We start from the raw sequence: 19,634 nt of genomic DNA, 5'->3' as shown, positions 1-19,634 counted from the left end.
GAATTGGCATAACGACTAACAGTGGGATCGGAGAAAAATCGGAAAAAGAAGGAGGGGGAAAAAGATTAAAAAAATTTAAATAAAAATTAATTGAATTTTTTTTATTAAAAAAAATGTTCGAACGTCCGTTCGAAGAACCCTGGCGAAGTTTGAATCCCAAAAACAGGCCTCGGGACGCGTCTATGCTTTCGGCAACTGGCTTGTCCTTCCGCGTTGCTCTGATTGCCCACTAATCTATGCTAGTTTCGCCCCTACGCCGGTATGAGCGCGCGCATGCGCATGAGCCTAGATAATAATAATAATAATAATCAAGTCAAGTCAAGTCAAGAGTTTTAATTGTCACGGCATACAGGTATACAATGAAATGCGGCTGGTCTTGCCCGCGACGATGTGCAATACAGTGGTACAACATATAATAGAATCCAATAAAAATACAGTGGTACAACATATTAATAGAATCCAATAAAACAGTGCAATAAACAGGTGCATGGTGTGCCATCTCGGTATCTGTACATTAGTATTTACAGAGCATATAGGACATGCTAGGTAGCTTTAGTAGTGCAATACACTGTTCCTGATGTTATACTACTTTAAAGTGGCCTTTCCTCTGGCCATAAGTGTGCGTGTGTGCGGCATGAGTGTTAAAGTGGCTGCTAGTGTGTGAGCGTGCTCAGCGTGCGTGTCGTGTATGTGCTTGTGTGTGCTTGTGTGTGGATAGTTCAGTTTCTGTGTCTCTCAATGTTCATTGTTCAAGGCTCTGATGGCCTGGGGGAAGAAGCTTAGCCTAAGCCTCTCCGTCCTAGTAGCTGGGGTTCGCAGGCGTCTGCCTGACCTCAGCAGCTGGAACAGGCTGTTATTGGGGTGGTGGGGGTCTTTCATTATCCTGCAGGCTCTGGATTTGCACCTCTTGTTGTATAGAGCCTGCAGGGGAGGTAGCGCAATACCCGTGGTACGCTCGGCTGAGCGCACCACTCTCTGTAGGGCCTTCTTGTCCTGTGCCGTGCTGTTCCCATACCAGGCAGTGATGTTTCCGGTCAAGATGCTCTCTACATCTCCTGAGTAGAAGGACTGGAGTATCTTCCCCGATACTCTGAACTTCCTTAACTGTCTCAGGTGGTAGAGGCGCTGCTTCGCTTTCTTTACTACTGTGTCTATGTGTGTTGACCATGTCAGGTCCTCTGAGATGTGGACCCCCAGGTACTTGAAGCTGCTCACCCTGTCCACGGTAGCCCCGTTAATCATCAGTGGTGTGTAATAATGCGCGCGCCCTCGCACACACGCAGGTTTTGCCCCCACGCCGGTAGATAATAATAATAATGTGCTGTGGTGTTGGTATGCCTATGTCTGGAGAGAGGGGCATGTGGGTGGTCTTGGTACAGTGAGAGGATACAGACAGGGATGTTGTTGGGTTGGTCTGTGGGAGCTGCAACAGTGGGAGCTGCAGAGAATTTTTTGGAAAAAATTTGTCTCCTCTTATCCCTCTCTCCTCTCATTTCTTTCTCCCCTCATTCACCTCTCCCCCTCATCCCTCTCTCCTCATTCACCTCTCCCCCTCATCCCTCTCCCCTTATCCATCACCCCTCTCTCCTCCCCTCTTATACTCCTCTCTCTTCTCTAAGAAGGTCAGGGTGTGGAGGAGCCTCCAGATGAGGAGCGCCGGCCTGTGGAGCAGCCTCCCCCAATGGATGGTGGACAAGAGGAGCGAGACGAAAGATTGAGAAATCAACAAGCACAAATCGAATCACTGACGAGTATAAACACTGTTCTGAGACATAATCAAGTACCAAATAGATTAACACCAGAGGTCTTGCAGCACAGCCGTGTACCAGCCTATTTCAAATATGCCACTGGATTCACTTATGATCAATTCAACAATCTATGTACTGTGTTTAGTATACCTAGCAGTGAAACAGCACAGCAAACTTCAGTCCCATTGACATATAGCAGAAGTGATTGGCAAATTAATACAATGCCCCTGCGTGTGCAGCTCTTGCTTGTTCTTATGGAACTGAGACAAAATCATGATTTAAAAGATTTGGCATTTAGATTTATGATTGATGAACGTAGTGTTGGTACTTTGTTCAACGCATGGGTGGACTACATGTTCACAGTTCTAGGGGAACTACCCGTGTGGCCTCATAGAGACGTAATAATGGCACAAATGCCAGGAAAGTACAGAGAGGAATTTCCTACAACGATCGCAATATTAGATTGTACAGAGTTAAAAATTCAAACCCCAACTTCACTTGTATTGCAGAGTGTGAGGAGGGGTTTTTTGCGGAGCCCAATAGCAAACACAGGAGGAGAGAGAATGGAGCGGTTTAGGGTGTTTTAATCGTTCTCCCCAAGCAGACAGAAATTACATCCAGAAATGTACAACAGACAGGAATGAATGTTCTTGGGGTTAGTACAGGTGCACTCCTTGTGCAGTACGGGAGAATGTTCCTTAGGACAGGTGCACTCCTTGTGCAGTACGGGAGAATGTTCTTTTAGGACAGGTGCACTCCTTGTGCAGTACGGGCGTAGGTAGACACCGGCTGTGTCGGGGGTGAGAGCAGGAACTCATTCGTCAAGCTCCAGGGGTCCAGACGGGCTCGCTGGAACGGAGGCCCTTGGGCACAAGAGAAGGAATGTTAGAACAGGGAATAATAATACGAGTGTCTAGCAGGTCTTCGGACTGAGGCGTCGTACCTAGGTAGGCAGTTTAACACTGCGACGAGGGACGACAGGATCCGTCAGGTGATATAGCGGCTGCTGATGAGGGAATCCCTCACAGCCGCGCTGATTGATGCTCGTCTGGCAGCGTGGGAACGCTGCAGCAGGAAGCTGCCCATATATGGGCGCGGCAGGATGGGGACAGAGGAAGGCCCGAGCCCCGACCATGACACAGAGTCAAAGTTACTCAACCTACAAGTCTGCAAACACATTGAAATCCCTCATAGCATGTGATCCACGAGGTTCTGTAATATTTTGTTCAACTCTTTTCACTGGATCTATGTCTGACAAAGAAATAGTTAGGCAGAGCAACTTTATTGAGCTAATGAAAAATCTGCTTAAACATGGCTATCTGCAGGAAGGGGATGGGCTTATGGTAGATAAAGGATTTTTAATTGAAAATGACCTACAAGAAATTGGACTTGAAATAAACATCCCACCCTTTGTCAGAGGAAAAAGGCAGATGCCCTCTACAGATGTCTGCCTGACAAAAAAAGTGGCTGCACACAGGATACATGTTGAACGTGCTATATCAAAGATAAAGACATTTAAAATTGTGTCAGAGAGGATCCCTAACATAAGGTTGACAAACATCAACCAGATCTGGTATGTTGTGAGTATGCTGTCTAACTTCCAGCCTTGCATCCTCAAGAATACCATTACCTGATCGCTCAAGCCACATCCAATGGGGTAGTCCTTTCCACCTACTGCTACCAGTATAGGGGTCTGGTTAACGATGTAGCTTATAGGTGTGCCTCTCATTCCTCTCAGTGTCTCATATATTTCCTCACTGATTCCTGACTCTTTCCTAAAGGCAGAAAGATACATGTTACTGTTAACTGTGTTAGAAATGTATCGGATGTTGTGCCTAGGCTATTATTTTTTTTCAATCAACTGTGAAGGAGCATCATTTTGCCTTTATTACCAAATGTATGTGTTTTTATTGTGCTTTGAAACTACCTGTTAGGAGTGTGTGTAGGTAGGGATCACTGGTCTCCTTTTGCGGTTCAGTTTGGCTTTTGCCACGACTGCAGAGGTTATAGGCTGGCCTGCTATCTTCTTCCCTCTGGGTTTATGCCACTGCATGCTGTGGCCGACTTGTGCAGGAGTCAGTGTCATCATTTTGGGCACGAGAAATGTCTAAAGTTTAACTGTACATGAGCCCAATGATGTGTGCACAGTATACCCTGGTGCCCTATGATTTCAACAGAAATGAGAAGGGGAGAAAAGAAATAGACTGTTTAAGAACACTGCTCGTACTAGCTGCTACTTGAATATCACTAACATTACATAAATGACACAGCTGTCGGGTCTAGCTACTGGCCTACACAGTGGCTTTGACATATGCAAATCCAATGTCTGCCTGACTTTAGCCCTGCCCCGCGCCCACTCAGTATACCGGGTGAGTGAGAGAGCTGGTATACTGCGTTGGACCACTAAACTAAACTAAAATATATCAGCAATAGTAGTAATCATGGAGGTCTAAGGTAATAATGTGTTAGAAATTACTTACCCTGCAATACACGAACAACACTGCTCCATGATGGTGTTGCCATCAGCAACATTGATACAGAGCCTGTGGGGTTTCTCACTTTTCAGCTGCGAGTGGTAGCATTTAGCCTCGATTCTAATGGTATCTTTTCTGTAAATGTTTATCTCATGAACATACTTTTCCACTGCGTATTGTAACCCTCTCTGTCTGCTTCTAGACTAAATATTTGTGTCATCTTTAAAAAACAGGTCTATTACCTGCTGTGGTAAATCTGACAATTGAACTTGATGTCCCCCCGTGGCCATCGTCATTCACGGTCGACTTTGTTTGTCCGACTTTTCAAAGGGGGCGTGGCTGAGCGATAGGTCTAGGTTTTTGTATCTTTTGAACCGTTTGTCATAGAGACAATACAGAGCCTCTCCCGTTGGCCCGTTGCACAGGCATCACCCACACTTTCACAATTTCCCCACGTGGAATTGTCTATTTTTTGTCTATTTGTCTATTTTTTTTATTTTTTTTTTAATTAAAAACGAAGGTTCGAACGTCCGTTCGAAAAAGCCTGACGAAGTTTGAATCACTTTATTCAAATTGAGGATTTTGTTTGAAGATATAAAAAAAAATTATATAAAAAAATTATTTTATTTCAATTTTTTAATTAAAAACGAAAGTTCGAACATCCGTTCGAAAAACCCTGACGAAGTTTGAATCCCAAAAACAGGCTTCGGGGACAGCCTTACCAAACATTATTTATATTATTCAAATGGACTCAAACATGTTCCGTTGTGATGTCACAGTATGATGTCATAATAGAACATTCTAGAACATTTGTGATGTCACAGTATGATGTCATAATATAGAACATTCTAGAACAGTTGTGTATCTATTCAACAATTCTCTCAGAAGAGCTCATTGTGCATCTTGAAACAGTACTGAACAGATAGACTAAACAACATAGATTGAAGCCTGCATTTCTCAACCAAGGTGCCGGTTTGCTGTGGAAAGAGACAATACAGAGACAATACAGACCCTCTCCCGTTGGCCGGCGGTGCACAGGAGGCATCACCCACACTTTCACAATTTCCCCGCGCGGAATTGTCTAGTTATTTATTTAACTACATCTCAAAGGGGTTCTCCATGAGGGTGTTCCCCCTCTCTGTGCCAGCGCTGCTAAGCCTACTGGGCCTGCTGGCCTGTGTTCCAGACGTTAGGGGTTGTCTGCAGTGTGCCCGCAGAATAAGGTATCTACAAGAGGACTTCATCTCTCGCCAGATTGATCCCTCAACCCAGATTGCTCTGAAAGTGATTAAAGACGGTGCTTATGCCAAGTACAAAGTTGGAGGAGTTATTGGTGAGGAGAAGATAGCACAGTGGAGCCAGCGGCGGCCTAAATGTTCGCAGCAAATTTTTTTATGTAACGTTATCATTTAATGTGTATGCACACCCTGACCCAACAGGCAAACATGTGTACAACAAACTCTACAGTCAAATAATGCAATAAGCCAAATTAATGTAATAGTAGTGGTGGAAGAAGTACACAGTTCCTTTACTTAAGTAAAAGTAGAAATGCTCAGATAAATTACTCTGGTAAGGGCGGCTACGTGGTGCAGTGGGCAAGGCGCTCACCACGAATGCTGGAGATGCTGGGTTCGCCTGTTCGAGCCCAGCGCTCCACATTGCTTTCAGTTTAGCTGGTCGTCCGCACTAATACACATTGGCAGTATTAGGGGGAGGGAAACTGATGGGTGGGGATCGGGCGTTGTGGACAGCGACTCCTACAGGTCGGTTGGTGCGCCTGCGCAGTAGAATCAAGAAGCGACGGGGGCGGCGCCCCTCCAAAGCGCAGACCCCTGACGCTGAAAGATCGCTCCGCGCAGGTGAAAAGATGCGACTGCTGTTACCTCGAGTATCGGAGGGGACTCGTGCTCTGTATGACTTAGTCCACATTGCAGCCGGCTTGTGGGAGGCATGAAACAGCGTTCGAGACAGGGGAGGGTTGAATTGGATGATACGAAATTGGGAGAAAAATTGAAAATGGGAGAAAAAGTGGATCAAAAAAATAAATAAATTACTCTGGTAAAAGTGAAAGTCCTCCATTCAAATTCTACTTAAGTAAAAGTAGAGAAGTATTTGAATGTACGTATCTAAGTATGCATTCTAGGGGGGCGGTCAGGTGGCGTAGCGGAGATTGTGCTCGTCGCCAATGCAAGAGGCTGCGGTCTCGACTCCCGGAGAGTCAGCATTGCCTTGGCTTGGGCTGATCGCTATACTAACTCGTTTGGCTGAGTTAGGGGGAGGGGAGCCGTGGGTGGGTCCTGGGCGTTGTGGACAGCGACCCCTACAGTTCGGTCGGGGCGCCTGCACAGCGAGGGTAGGATCTGGAGAAAGGTAGTGTGACCTTCCACACGTTACACTCTCCCGGTGAGAATCTGCGCTGCCAGGCTGGCTGCCGGCTGGCTGCACATGTGTCGGGGGAAGCATGTGATAGTCTCCGCCCTCCCAGACCGACGGTAGGGGGTAGAGTGCCCAACGACCAGGAAGGGGGTTGGGAATTGGCATAACGACTAACAGTGGGATGGGAGAAAAATCTGAAAAAGGAGGGGGAAAAAGATAATAAAAAATAATAATAATAAAAAAAAATAAAAAAAAATATTTAAAGTATGCATTCTACATGACGTTTGTGTATTCCAGTGCTTGGGAACATTCAGTCCTCAACGCATTGACCTCTATAGGTTATGTTAAAGTGGTATGTGTTTCTATGCTGCTCTTTCAAATGTGAAAAAACATCTTATTCAGTACATTTTTGCCATGTTTTTTTGTTGCCATTTTACAATCATTTTAATAAGAGTAAAAGTATAAAGTTCCCTAAAATGAAAATACTCACGTAAAGTACAAGTAGCTTGAAATTCTACTTAAGTACAGTACTTGAGTAAAAATACCTATTTACTTTCCACCACTGTGCAATAGTCCTAGTATTTTGTATTTTTGTATTTATTGGTTTAAAATACAGAGACAGTGCATATTAAGGAACATTTGACTGTAAATCTGCCAGTTTAGCCAAGTTGGCTAATTTTCAACTGTAGTCTCTGGGGCAGGTGACATGAGCACTACAGTAATTAAGACATAGTACAATAATTAAAACACAGTAGGAATCAGTATAGGTTACAATACACTAAAATACATACAAATAAATACATTAAAATACAACCCCTCAGTTAAAATGGTCGCACACTTGACCATCTCTCAACCATGATTTTAAGTTCGTTTTAAATGAAATGTAACTTTGATACTCCCTGAGCCGTGTTGGCAGACTGTTCCAGGTGTGGGCTGCTCTCACGGAAAAGGCTGTCTGACTAAAAGTAGGGCCATGTAAAGCCTAATTAGAGAGGTTTCGTCACCTGTAGACTATAAGATGACAGTCTGTTTTCCCCTGTCCCAGACGCAGCCACCATGTACAGAGCCAGTACGGAGTATCAGAATGAATTTGATCGTTTCCAGAATGAGAACCACAAAAGTGAGTAGAGAACAACAACTCAGTGATGCAGTAATGATGATCAGTAATGATTGAACTGATATGTATTTGACTTTAATGCAACACTGATTGTCAGTTGATACAGTACAGTAGGCCCACTAGTAAGTAAGAGAGAGTGTCAACATAATCTGTACTGTTAATTTTAACATGTGAAGTTCACTGTGTGTGAAATGATGCATTTATATAGCGTTTTTTATCCAAAGCGCTTTACAATTTTGTTCCTCACATTCACCCATTCACTCACACACCATGCAAGGTGCCAACCTGCTCTTCGGGAGAAATGAGGGGTTAAGTGTCTTGCTCAAGGACACTTTGACGCGCAAGGGAGGAGCGGGAATCGAACAGGGAACCTTCCGATTACCAGACGACCGCTCTCCCTCCTGAGCCACTGTGTGTGTGTGTGTGTGTGTGTGTGTGTGTGTGTGTGTGTGTGTGTGTGTGTGTGTGCGTGCGTGCGTGCGTGCGTGCGTGCGTGCGTGCGTGCGTGCGTGCGTGCGTGTGTGTGTGTGTGAGGTGTGCATATGGACTCCAGCAGCCACCCACATGCGTTCATGTGTGTGTTTGGATGTTGTTGTTTATGTTTGTAGGCCTGAAAATATGTTGTCTAATATTGCACTGTGCAAGTAAAACCATGCATGACCCCTCCCACTCCGTCTAGACCTGGAATTTGCTTTCGTTCAGATCATGACGAAAGGCATGAAGATCTTAGAGAAACACTTGAAAGTGTTTCGCCACGAAGGTAATGAATTGAGGCTGATGTGTTGTTATTATAATATGAAACCAGCTCTTTATTATAATCACGTATTGTTTTCATCGCGTGGCGTGTGCACGATGCCTTCCTCTCTAACCGTGTATTCCTCTATTCCTCCAGGTCGTTGTCCTAACAAGTGTGGTAAGAAGCCCTCTAATGCTAATCCTTTTTCTGGTTGTATACATTTCTTCAACAAATTAGCTCTTAATATCAACTCATCATCACGCAATATCCATCAGTGTACAGGACATGGCATGTGTGTGTGTGTGTGTGTGTGTGTGTGTGTGTGTGTGTGTGTGTGTGTGTGTGTGTGTGTGTGTGTGTGTGTGTGTGTGTGTGTGTGTGTGTGTGTGTGTGTGTGTGTGTGTGTGTGTGTGTGTGTGTGTGTGTGTGTGTGTGTGTGTGTGTGTGTGTGTGTGTGTGTGTGTGTGTGTGTGTGTGTGTGTGTGTGTGTGTGTGTGTGTGTGTGTTGGTTCTCAGGGCTGCTATATCAGAGAGTGATGGACTGCTTGTCCTGCAAGTATAAGGACCTGACCTGCACCAAGTCACCTCACTGCGGCGGTGTGTACTGTGTATGTGTGTACTGTGTGTACTGTGTGTGCTTGTGTGTATCTATGTGTTTGTGTGTATGTGTATGTGTGTGTGTATCTGTGTGCTTGTGTATGTGCTGCCTGTGAAAGTGTACGTTGCCTCCTCCTCCTCCTCCTCCTCCTCCTCCTCCTCCTCCTCCTCCTCCTCCTCCTCCTCCTCAGTCACTAGTGTGTGAATGTGTGTACTGTGTGTATGTGTGTTTGTGTGTATGTGTATCTAGTGTGTGAACGTGTTCCTTCCCTTATGAGGCGCGGCTGCTGTCTGTCCCATGTGCTGCTGGGCGAATGAAGAAGATTATTCAAGTAATCCCGATGCCAATGAATGAAACTGCTCTCTCTCTCTCTCTCTCTCTCTCTCTCTCTCTCTCTCTCTCTCTCTCTCTCGATCCCCCACCCCTCTCTCTGATCCCCTCCCCTCCCTCCCATAGTGCACCCAGTGCGGGCCGAGGAGGGTGACCAGGCCGTGTTGGACTGTTTCCTGCCCTGGCACAGTCTGGTTCGAGGCAGGCCAGAGTACCACTACTCCTGGTCCCCTGGACCACCCGGGACTAACACAGTACTTACCAAATCACTGACACACTCTCAACAGAAATAAATCAGAATCAGGACTCAGAATCAGAATAATAAATTGGGAAAAATTGGAATTTATTTTGGTGACATTGGTAAAGCGACGTTTTTCACGGTACACGCTGACACACATGGTGCAAGAACAGTAGGACCTCACAGCAGGCCAAGACATATACTATGAATATTCATAGTATTTCAATGCGGACATCTTGTTCGGCAAACAAAAGGTGACTGTACTCAACTAACATTTGTTTACCATTAAAGGATATACCCATGGCCAACGACGAGTCACGTCATGAGAATATTATCAATACATTATTATTCAACATAGAACATTCAACATGTACATATAGTATAAGTCCGGTGTACCATCAGGAAGTCATACATAATAGGATGAGTAGCCATTTTTGAATTGATGTCAATCCAGTAAAACAAAAAAAAAATTCCTGAGCTAAATCATAACCATTGTTTGTTTGGTCGAATGGCCAGAATCATGTATTTACCGAGGAAGTGGCCGATTCTTTTCATCTGCGACCAGTAAGTCACTCCTCCGTCACTCACTGCTCCATGCGTGTTGCAGCAGCAGGTGGAGGCTGCCTCCAGAGTGCTGGTCGTGACGGAGGCCTCGTCTCTGGTGCTGAACCAGCTCCGGGTGGATGAACAGGGAACATACCGCTGTTCACTGCAGGATAGACAGGATGGAACCGTCTTCTTCTCCCGAGTCACCTTCCTGCTCTACGGTAGTCAGACACAGCTGCTCCTAATCTCTGATGTTTCAATAGATATAGATCTATTGCAGAGTGTATGTGTGTGTGTGTGTGTGTGTGTGTGTGTGTGTGTGTGTGTGTGTGTGTGTGTGTGTGTGTGTGCGTGTGTGTGTGCGTGTGTGTGTGTGTGCGTGTGTGTGTGTGTGTGTGTGTGTGTGTGTGCGTGTGCGTGTGCGTGTGTGTGTGTGTGTGTGTGTGTGTGTGTGTGTGTGTGCGTGCGTGCGTGCGTGTGTGCGTGTGCGCGTGTGCGTGTGTGTGTGCGTGTGACCTATTCTCATTAGAATGTTAAACAGACTGCCTATAGGGTTCAATCAGATTTTCTTTTACTGCCGTTGAATACATTTCTTTAAATGTTTGTTTTGTTTGTTTCTGTTTTTTTGTTTTTTAAAGTTCACATAGAAGAATATCAGAAAATATTGTTTACATTCTGATCAATTGGGCTGAAGACCCATTGAAACCCATCTAAAGCCCATTGTATGTTACAAAGTAGTTGGCTGGCAAAGTTATCAAATGTTTATTTTTTTACTTACATTTTTTTCTTCTTACTTAATTTCCAAAAAGTTTAGGTTTTAGAGATACTACATTAGGTTTCCATTTGACAGGGGCGGTCAGGTGGCGTAGCGGAGATTGCGCTCGTCACCAATGCAAGAGGCTGCAGTCTCGACTCCCGGAATCAGCATTGCCTGCGGCTTGGGCTGATCGCTATACTAACTCGTTTGGCTGAGTTAGGGGGAGGGGAGCCGTGGGTGGGAAACTGGCGTTGTGGACAGCGACGCCTACAGGTCAGGTCTGGGCGCTTGCTCAGCGGAGGCAGGACTTGAGGAAGGCAGCGTGACCTCCCACGCGTTACACTTCACCAATGAGAGCCCTCACTGCCTGGTGAGAAGAGAGCCACTGGCTGTCGCCGCACGTGTCGGAGGAAGCGTGCGGATACTTCAGGGTTCCCTTGTACCGACCAGTAGGAGAACATGCGCACAACAACCAGGTAGGGGAGGGGGGGGGGAATTGGCATAACGACTAAATTGGGACGGGGAGAAAACAGAAAAATCGGAGAAAGAGAGGTACAAAAAAATAAATAAAAAGGTTTCCATTTGACAGCAGCAATTTGCTCAAGGCTACATCCTATCCTCCTCCCCTCTCTCTACACAGTCACCCCTCTGCCCGTCCAGACACACAGACCCCGCCTCACGCTGCCCGCCCTGCCTCCCGGATATTACTCCCAGATGACCAAACACCTTCTCCGGTCATCCATCGCCATGGTGACGGCTCTGATTCTGATTGCCAGCGGGGGCGTCACAGTGGCGCTCTGGTGCGGGTAAGAGGGACGGGGAGCACATCTCATACGTCTCTTGCAGAGAGGAGGGTGACAGGAAGTGGTTCAGGTCGGGGGCGTCGAAGAGTCATAGAGGAGGAGAAACAGGGCGAAGGATGATTTGACAGAAGGATGGAGGCATAGAGAGTAGTGACAAATCAACTGATGCAAGAAATAGGAAGTGATCTCGTCATTACCAATTATTGAGATGACACTTATTTGGCTCAGGTGTATAGTAGTGCCTCTTAGAGCCCAAGTCAAATATATTTATATCTTATCAAATATATTTTCTGAAAGTATACTTTATATACTTTTTATATATTAAGAAAATATACTAAAGTTGTGTTAAATAGTACTTAATTAATTAGTTTTCGTTTTTGAGGACTGCATACTTTTTTTGCAAACCAAAACAACATACTTTATACTTATAGCACATGCATGAGCCTGGTCTCTTTTGAAAGATGACATTCTGAAGTTTCTGATTCCAGAAAGAGAATTCACTTTTAGTGCTAATGCGTAATAGAGTAACATAGGTCTGAACTTGAGTTGTAGAAAAACTTGTTACTCAAGTTTTTCTGTAGTAGTTAGTAGTCCAGAGGTAGTATTTCCCCAGAAGGTGGTATGGCTTACAAATCCAGACAGCCATAGCCTGAAGCCTTATGTAGTACATGTCCAAATTTCATAAAGATCCATTCAATAGAAAAAAGCAGGAGGAAGCCGGACCAGCACTCTCAGATTCAAAAAAGTTTTAATCGCAGCCTTGAACAAACATGTTTAGAATCAAAAGCTCCTTCTTCACTTTCATAAAGATCCATTCAGAAATGAGTGATTAGGAGTGATTTTGGTAAACTGTGTACAAAGAAAAACTCAGTTTTCTCATAGACTTCAATTCATTTGGCTTCCTGTTAAAGAATTTTGTTTTTCACCTAGATCCCTGATTCATACATCCCCACATGGGGTATCATTGGAAGCCACACTCATTGGCTACAACGATCCACAATCATTTTCAAGATCGGATCTAGATTGCGCAATACCGTGTACTTTGCACAAGCCTCAAATACCGGCATGTAACTCGAGAACCGCTCAATGGATTTTGTCACCTGAAAGGGCTATCCACAGGCAACAAATGGGGCTTTAATTCGATATATATATATATATATATATTGTGTTACAAAATATGCACACCCGAGCCACTAGGGGTCGCCAAAGTGCCGGTGGGCAAATCGTCCTAAAAAGGTCCCTGATATGGGCTGTCGCAGGCTAAGAGGTTGGGGCACACCACCCATTTATATTTGGTGATTTGTTTTCGCACATAATCTCACACATACCCCAATGTGTGAAATGATGTAGATGAAAAAATGGCAATCCCTATTGCAGTCCTTATCTCTATTTCTTCATGTACATCATTTAATTGAGCTGTAATTAACACAACACAGGGATTTAGTGTCCTCTGATGACATCACTGGAGGAGATATTCAAACTCATTAACTCAATAACTGTCAAACTAAACGAATGTGTGCAAAACAGTTTGGGATATGTGTGAGATTATGTGCAAAATAAATCAGTGATATTTTTCCGTGAAGTGTCCCTTTAAATGATTACACTTACAGCATATTAATGACTATTATACTAAACATATAATGTGTTTTGAATTAGTACATGAAAGTACATACAGTAAGAAGTACCAATAGCACATTGCAAGAACTCTCAGAAAAGTACATATGGGAAGAAATATACTTTGAGCACACTTAATATACTAAAAATATACTTTCAGTATAGGAAAATACAAACATTATTAGGATGTCTGACTGTATATGACTATATGTAGTAGATTAATTGATTAAGTTGTTGCTCTGTTGAGAGAGGGAAAGCTAATCTTTTCCCACCCCCAAATATATATATATATATATATATATATCTTTTTATTGCAGTTAGTTTACTTCAGCGCACAAATCAATGGGTCTTTTAACTCAGACATTAAGGGACACTCAGGAGACATACCATGTCAGTTTTATGATTATGTCTTATCATTCATGTCTCAATATGTATGATTTCTGTTTTCTTACGTGATTATTTGTCATCATTCCTGTAGGCTGATGAAAAGAAAGCACCAGAGACTTGTGGAGGTGGCGAAGAGAGGGATGATGGAGACGTCCGTCCGTGTGGTGTGATGATGACAGTGAGCGCTGAAGAGAGGGATGATGGAGACGTCCGTGTGGTGTGATGATGACAGTGAGCGCTGAAGAGAGGGATGATGGAGACGTCCGTGTGGTGTGATGATGACAGTGAGCACGCTGAACCGTTCCTGAATCACTCAAACTAATTAAATCTCACACACAGTCCAAAGAATTGTGGCATTTATGTGGCTTTGTTAGAAAATAACAAGAAGTGGAAGTGAGTAATAGATGCACGTACGCAGAACATTAACGAATAAGAGTTATATCTATTTGGTTGTTATTAACCTCTGTGTCACGTATACAAAAGCTGGTAGCTCAATGAGCTGGTATAGCTGGTAGCACAATGACTTATGATGTCAATCTCAATGATTCAGAATGTATCAAATTTAGAGATCTGAGTCATAATACCACACACACACGTTTGAAAGTCCTCTGAAATCACTCAACTTTCCACAACATCAGCAGCCACCTCGACAGAGTCCATCAATGAGTCGACCCAGGAGAGGACACAATAAGGCCACTGTAAATGTCCAAACCCCCCCCCCCCCCACCCCCTCCTAATAGACAGTCTCCTCCCCTCCGTATGTATATATTCTCTCCCCACCGTATGTATATTTCTCTCCCACCCAACCCCCCCCCCCTAATGTACAGTCTCCTCACCACCGTATGTATATACTCCGTCAGGATCTATGGGTAACAGTACTGTATATTTGCTTCGGGGCCGAGCTTCGATTTTAATTCGAAGCTTAAAAAAATTAAAAAAAAAAAAAAATTTAATATATATATATATATATTTTTTTCTTTTTTTAATATCTTATGTTGTGGGACTTGTACAGCACTTTGGTAAACGTTGTTGTTTTTAAATGTGCTCTATAAATAAAGTGGATTGGATTAATTAATTAAGTAGCCCCTTTCGTGACTGTGACGCAGCCAACAGTATTCCAATGTACAGTGTCAAATGTGTGTGTGTCCCCTACCCAACCCCCCGCCCCCCCCCCCACCCACCTCCAATGTACAGCCCTCACCCAACCCATCCAACCCCACCCCACCCATCCAACCTCCTCCAATGTACAGTTTCTACGCCAAATGTATATACACTCCTTTTCTGGACACTTTTGTATCACAAACAGTACTGTATTTGCAAATCTGATATGTCATAAATGTATAGATGTAGCAGTACTGTCTATCTGTATGTCATGTATGTCATATATGTTATGATGAATTGAAAATGGGGGACCCTGATGTAAACAAGACGAAAGTCTTTCTCTGGTCTGCATCCCCTTAACAATTGTATGTATTGAGCTGTACTGTACTGTACCCATTCTGCAATCTGTTAATAAACTTTTCAATCAATCAATCAATCAATCAATCAATCAATCAATCAATTCAATCAATCAATCAATCAAGGTTTCACTCGGCTGCGCTGCCTGGGTGCAGTGGGGCTGCTCTCACAGCCAACGACATGACATTACATAATTATGTTGCAACCTTCGTCTATCAAGCAAACAATTATATTATATTTAATTTATAATTTATAATTTATAATTATATCAGACAATGCACCTACAAAAGCAGATGATTACAATTAAATTAGCCAACTTGGTAACACATTAGTCATAGCAGCATAGGCATAGCCTTATTAATGTTTTGTGTGGCGTCGCCGTTGTGTACAACTCCAAGGGATATTCCCTTGGAGATGCATTTTGGAGGCAATTTTTCTTTTATTTTATTATTATTTTTTTTTTCTTTTCTTTTTACACTTCGATTTTCTTTTTAATGTTCGAAGCTCATGCCATCAAACGAAGCTTCGAAGTATTTAAGACAGCCCTAAGTACTACCTGTATGTCATGTATGTTGTGTATGTCATAAATGTCACTATGAATTGAAAATGGGGGACCCTGATGTAAACAAGACAAACGTCTTTCTCTGGTCCGCATCCCCTTAACAATTGTATGTATTGAGCCGTACTGTATTGTACCCATTCTGCAAGCTGTTAAATAAAGTTTTCATTCATTCATTCATTCATTGTCACTGAACGGGGGGATGGGGACATAAGACACGTGGGAGAGAGGATGAGAGGGACGAGGGACTGGGTAAATCTCCCGGATTACAGTGTTTTTCAGCGATTAATACTCCAAGCCGTCCCATTAATCCCGGATAAATCCCTGGGGAGGGGGGGGGGGGGGGGGGGGGGTTCATTTATCAAGTTATTTGTTTGTTTATTTGTTTATTTATTCAGACAGACTGATTGAATGAATTTTCTATTTTTAGTAATGTTCTAATGCTTTCGTAGATCTCTACATTCTCTACTGTTCTCCTTTTTTTCTTTTTTTCTTCAGTTTCTCCGCTATCCGACGATGATATCATCTCATTCTCATTTTAATACAGAGCGTAGTAGAACTTCCATTCAAACAAGGTCTGTCAGGTTCCAAAACATTTCCTACACCACCCTGAGTTTAACATTGTGTTTGGAAAAAAGCTTTTATGACAGTTAAATCCCTCTAGTCATCCTCTGTTTACACATTTGTTTATATTCGGACAAGGACTTGGATCGATAGAACAGAACAGTTATTCCCATTTGAATCTACACAATGTGTACGGTTGACAGTAGCCTACAATGTACAGTGTTGGTTTGATGTATGAATCTCAGAAACCTCAGTACTGTATGAATCTCAGAAAGCTCTGCCTAACCATGAAAAAGTCATGAACATTCCATTGCTGGTCGTGATGAGAATTCCAATTGTCAGATTCTCTTTGACTGTCCACACTAGGAAATGTCAACCCATTCTGTCATGAATTCTGTGACAACACCCTTGGCCAACTCAAATTCATTACTCAACGCAAACCGTGACACTCTTTATAGCTAATGTCAGATAATCAAATGCACTTCATTACTCTTCATCACATTCGAGAATAAATCGTGTCTTCAGTTCTCTCAACGTGATCCCAGAATCCCCCTTTGTCACCTTTGTGTTGTTCAGGGTAGATTCCGATAACATCTCTATTCTTCATTGGTTTGTCTGTTTGGGCTTTGGAATTTGAAGAGTATTACACACATTGTGTAGTTGTTAAGTAACACAATACCACGGGCGGCTACGTGGCGCAGTGGGCAAGGCGCTCGCAACGAATGCTGGAGACTAGGCTCGAACAGGACGAGCCCCGCTCTCCACATTGCTTTCAGTTTAGCTGGTCGTCCACAGTAATACACATTGGCAGTATTACGGGGAGGGAAACTGAAGGGTGGGGATCGGGCGTTGTGGACAGCGACTCCTACAGGTCGGTTGGTGCGCCTGCGCAGTAGAATCAAGAAGCGACGGGGGCGGGGCCCCTCCAAAGCCCAGACCCCCGACACTGAGAGATCGAGCTGCGCAGGTGAAAAGATGCGACGGCTGTTACCTCGAGTATCGGAGGGGACTCGTGCTATGTATGACTTAGTCCACATTGCAGCCGGCTTGTGGGAGGCAAGAAACAGCGTTCGTGACAGGGGAGGCTTGAATTGGACGATATGAAAATTGGGATGGGAGAAAAAATAGAAAATGGGAGAAAAAGTGGATCAAAACACAATACCATAATGTCACTTGCGTGTGTGTGTGTGTGTGTGTGTGTGTGTGTGTGTGTGTGTGTGTGTGTGTGTGTGTGTGTGTGTGTGTGTGTGTGTGTGTGTGTGTGTGTGTGTGTGTGTGTGTGTGTGTGTGTGTGTGTGGGCTGAGGTTTGGGTGACAGGAAGTATGTGGTACTGTTTCCTGTGAGGCTGACATGGGGGCGAAAAAAATACATTATCAGCGGTTTTTACATCACTCCTCCTTTTCATAAGTCAAACTTGGTTGCACACACACACACATGTTTGAAAGTCCTCTGAATATATGTCACAAATGTAACAGTACTATATACCTGTATGCCATGTATGTCCCTATGCCATAAATGTCATGATGTCATGTATGTCGTGTATGTCATAAATGTCACTATGAATTGAAAATGGGGGACCCTGATGTAAACAAGACGAAAGTCTTTCTCTGGTCTGCATCCCCTTAACAATTGTATGTATTGAGCCGTACTGTATTGTACCCATTCTGCAATCTGTTAAATAAAGTTTTCATTCATTCATTTATTCAAACATTCATTCATTGTCACTGAACGGGGGGATGGGGACATAAAACACGTGGGAGAGAGGATGAGAGGGACGAGGGACTGGGTAAATCTCCCGGATTACAGTGTTTTTCAGCGATTAATACTCCAAGCCGTCCCATTAATCCCGGATAAATCCCTGGGGAGGGGGGGGGGGGGGTTCATTTTTCAAGTTATTAGTTTGTTCATTTGTTTATTTATTCAGACAGACTGATTGAATGAAAGACAGAATACTGGAGTATACCCTGAATAATATATCACAATATTAACCACAGCATAATGCAGATTTTGTACTCCAAGTGAATGTCGTTTAAGGCACTGGCCAAAACATTGAAAGTATGGGAGCCCTTCAGTCTTCTGCAGGCAAGTGCGACAGAACGCCTTTCAAAGCTTTCAGTGTCGATCCAGTGAGCGGTTACCCCAATGAAACTTCTTCGTCGGGCTGTCCAGCAATCTGTTGTTGTCGCGATCCATTCAACTTCACTCATAGCAGCAGTGACTTTCTCTTTCATGGTTTGCGCAGCTTTGCTGATCTTCGAGCGGACAGTGGGCCTCGTAATGACGTTAGTGCTTGGTCGAAAACCATTTATCAGGTTTTTGAATGATGGCTACTCAACAACACTATAAGGTTGGAGTCTTGAACTATGTATTTTCTTTTTTTTTATCCACTTTTTCTCCCATTTTCTATATTTTCTCCCATCCCAATTTCGTATCATCCAATTCAACCCTCCCCTGTCACGGACGCTGTTTCTTGCCTCCCACAAGCCGGCTGCAATGTGGACTAAGTCATACATAGCACAAGTCCCCTCCGGTACTTGAGGTAACAGCAGTCGCATCTTTTCACCTGCGCAGCTCGATCTCTCAGTGGCGAGGAGTAACGCGTGGGAGGCTCACAATGCCCCCGACACTTCCTGATTCTACTGCGCAGGCGCACCAACCGACCTGTAGGAGTCGCTGTCCACAACGCCCGATCCCCACCCATCAGTTCCCCACCCCCTAATACGGCCAATGTGTATTAGTATGAACGACCAGCTAAACTGAAAGCAACAGTCGAACAGGCGAGCCCAGCGTCTCGCATTCGTGGCGAGCGCCTTGCCCACTACGCCACGTAGCCGCCCTTGAACTATGTATTTTCTATGTAGATAGGGCCATGGATGCTCGTCTTGTCCATCCACGCCGTCGCCGACCGTTTCGTCCTCTTCATCACTCATTGTGGCCATCTTCTGACAGTACTGTATTTGCAAATCTGGTATGTCATAAATGTATAGATGTAGCAGTACTGTCTATCTGTATGTCGTGTGTGTCATATATGTTATGATGAATTGAAAATGGGGGACCCTGATGTAAACAAGACGAAAGTCTTTCTCTGGTCTGCATCCCCTTAACAATTGTATGTATTGAGCTGTACTGTATTGTACCCATTCTGCAATCTGTTAATAACGTTTTCAATCAATCAATCAATCAATCAATCAATCAATCTTTACTTCTGTTTGGTATCCACAGTTTAAAACCTGACAGTCTTCCCTCTTGTCTGACATCCACTCTTAATGGTTTATATGGTATATATCAGTAAACACAATGGGTTTGATAAGCGATTGTTTTGATAATC

At 43.9% G+C, this 19,634-nt stretch overlaps 1 protein-coding gene across 1 annotated transcript; it reads left to right on the top strand.

The window, feature by feature from the left end:
- Positions 1–5,341: 5,341 nt before the first annotated feature.
- On the top strand, positions 5,342–13,894 carry izumo1 (izumo sperm-oocyte fusion 1; the record flags this gene model as incomplete). The annotated part of the gene is made up of 8 exons (XM_084324163.1): positions 5,342–5,555; positions 7,644–7,718; positions 8,395–8,475; positions 8,608–8,628; positions 9,506–9,633; positions 10,225–10,384; positions 11,561–11,726; positions 13,816–13,894. 8 exons carry the CDS (start codon positions 5,342–5,344, stop codon positions 13,892–13,894), a joined length of 924 nt encoding a protein of 307 aa, XP_084180289.1.
- Between the last annotated feature and the right edge of the window lie 5,740 nt (positions 13,895–19,634).

The sequence above is a fragment of the Notolepis coatsorum genome, assembly GCF_963971535.1.
Source record: "Notolepis coatsorum genome assembly, chromosome: 11".
In the NCBI taxonomy this organism is placed as follows: Eukaryota; Metazoa; Chordata; class Actinopteri; order Aulopiformes; family Paralepididae; genus Notolepis; species Notolepis coatsorum.
The sequence above is the reverse complement of the archived record's forward strand: the minus strand, read 5'-3'. Positions and strand labels throughout refer to the sequence as shown.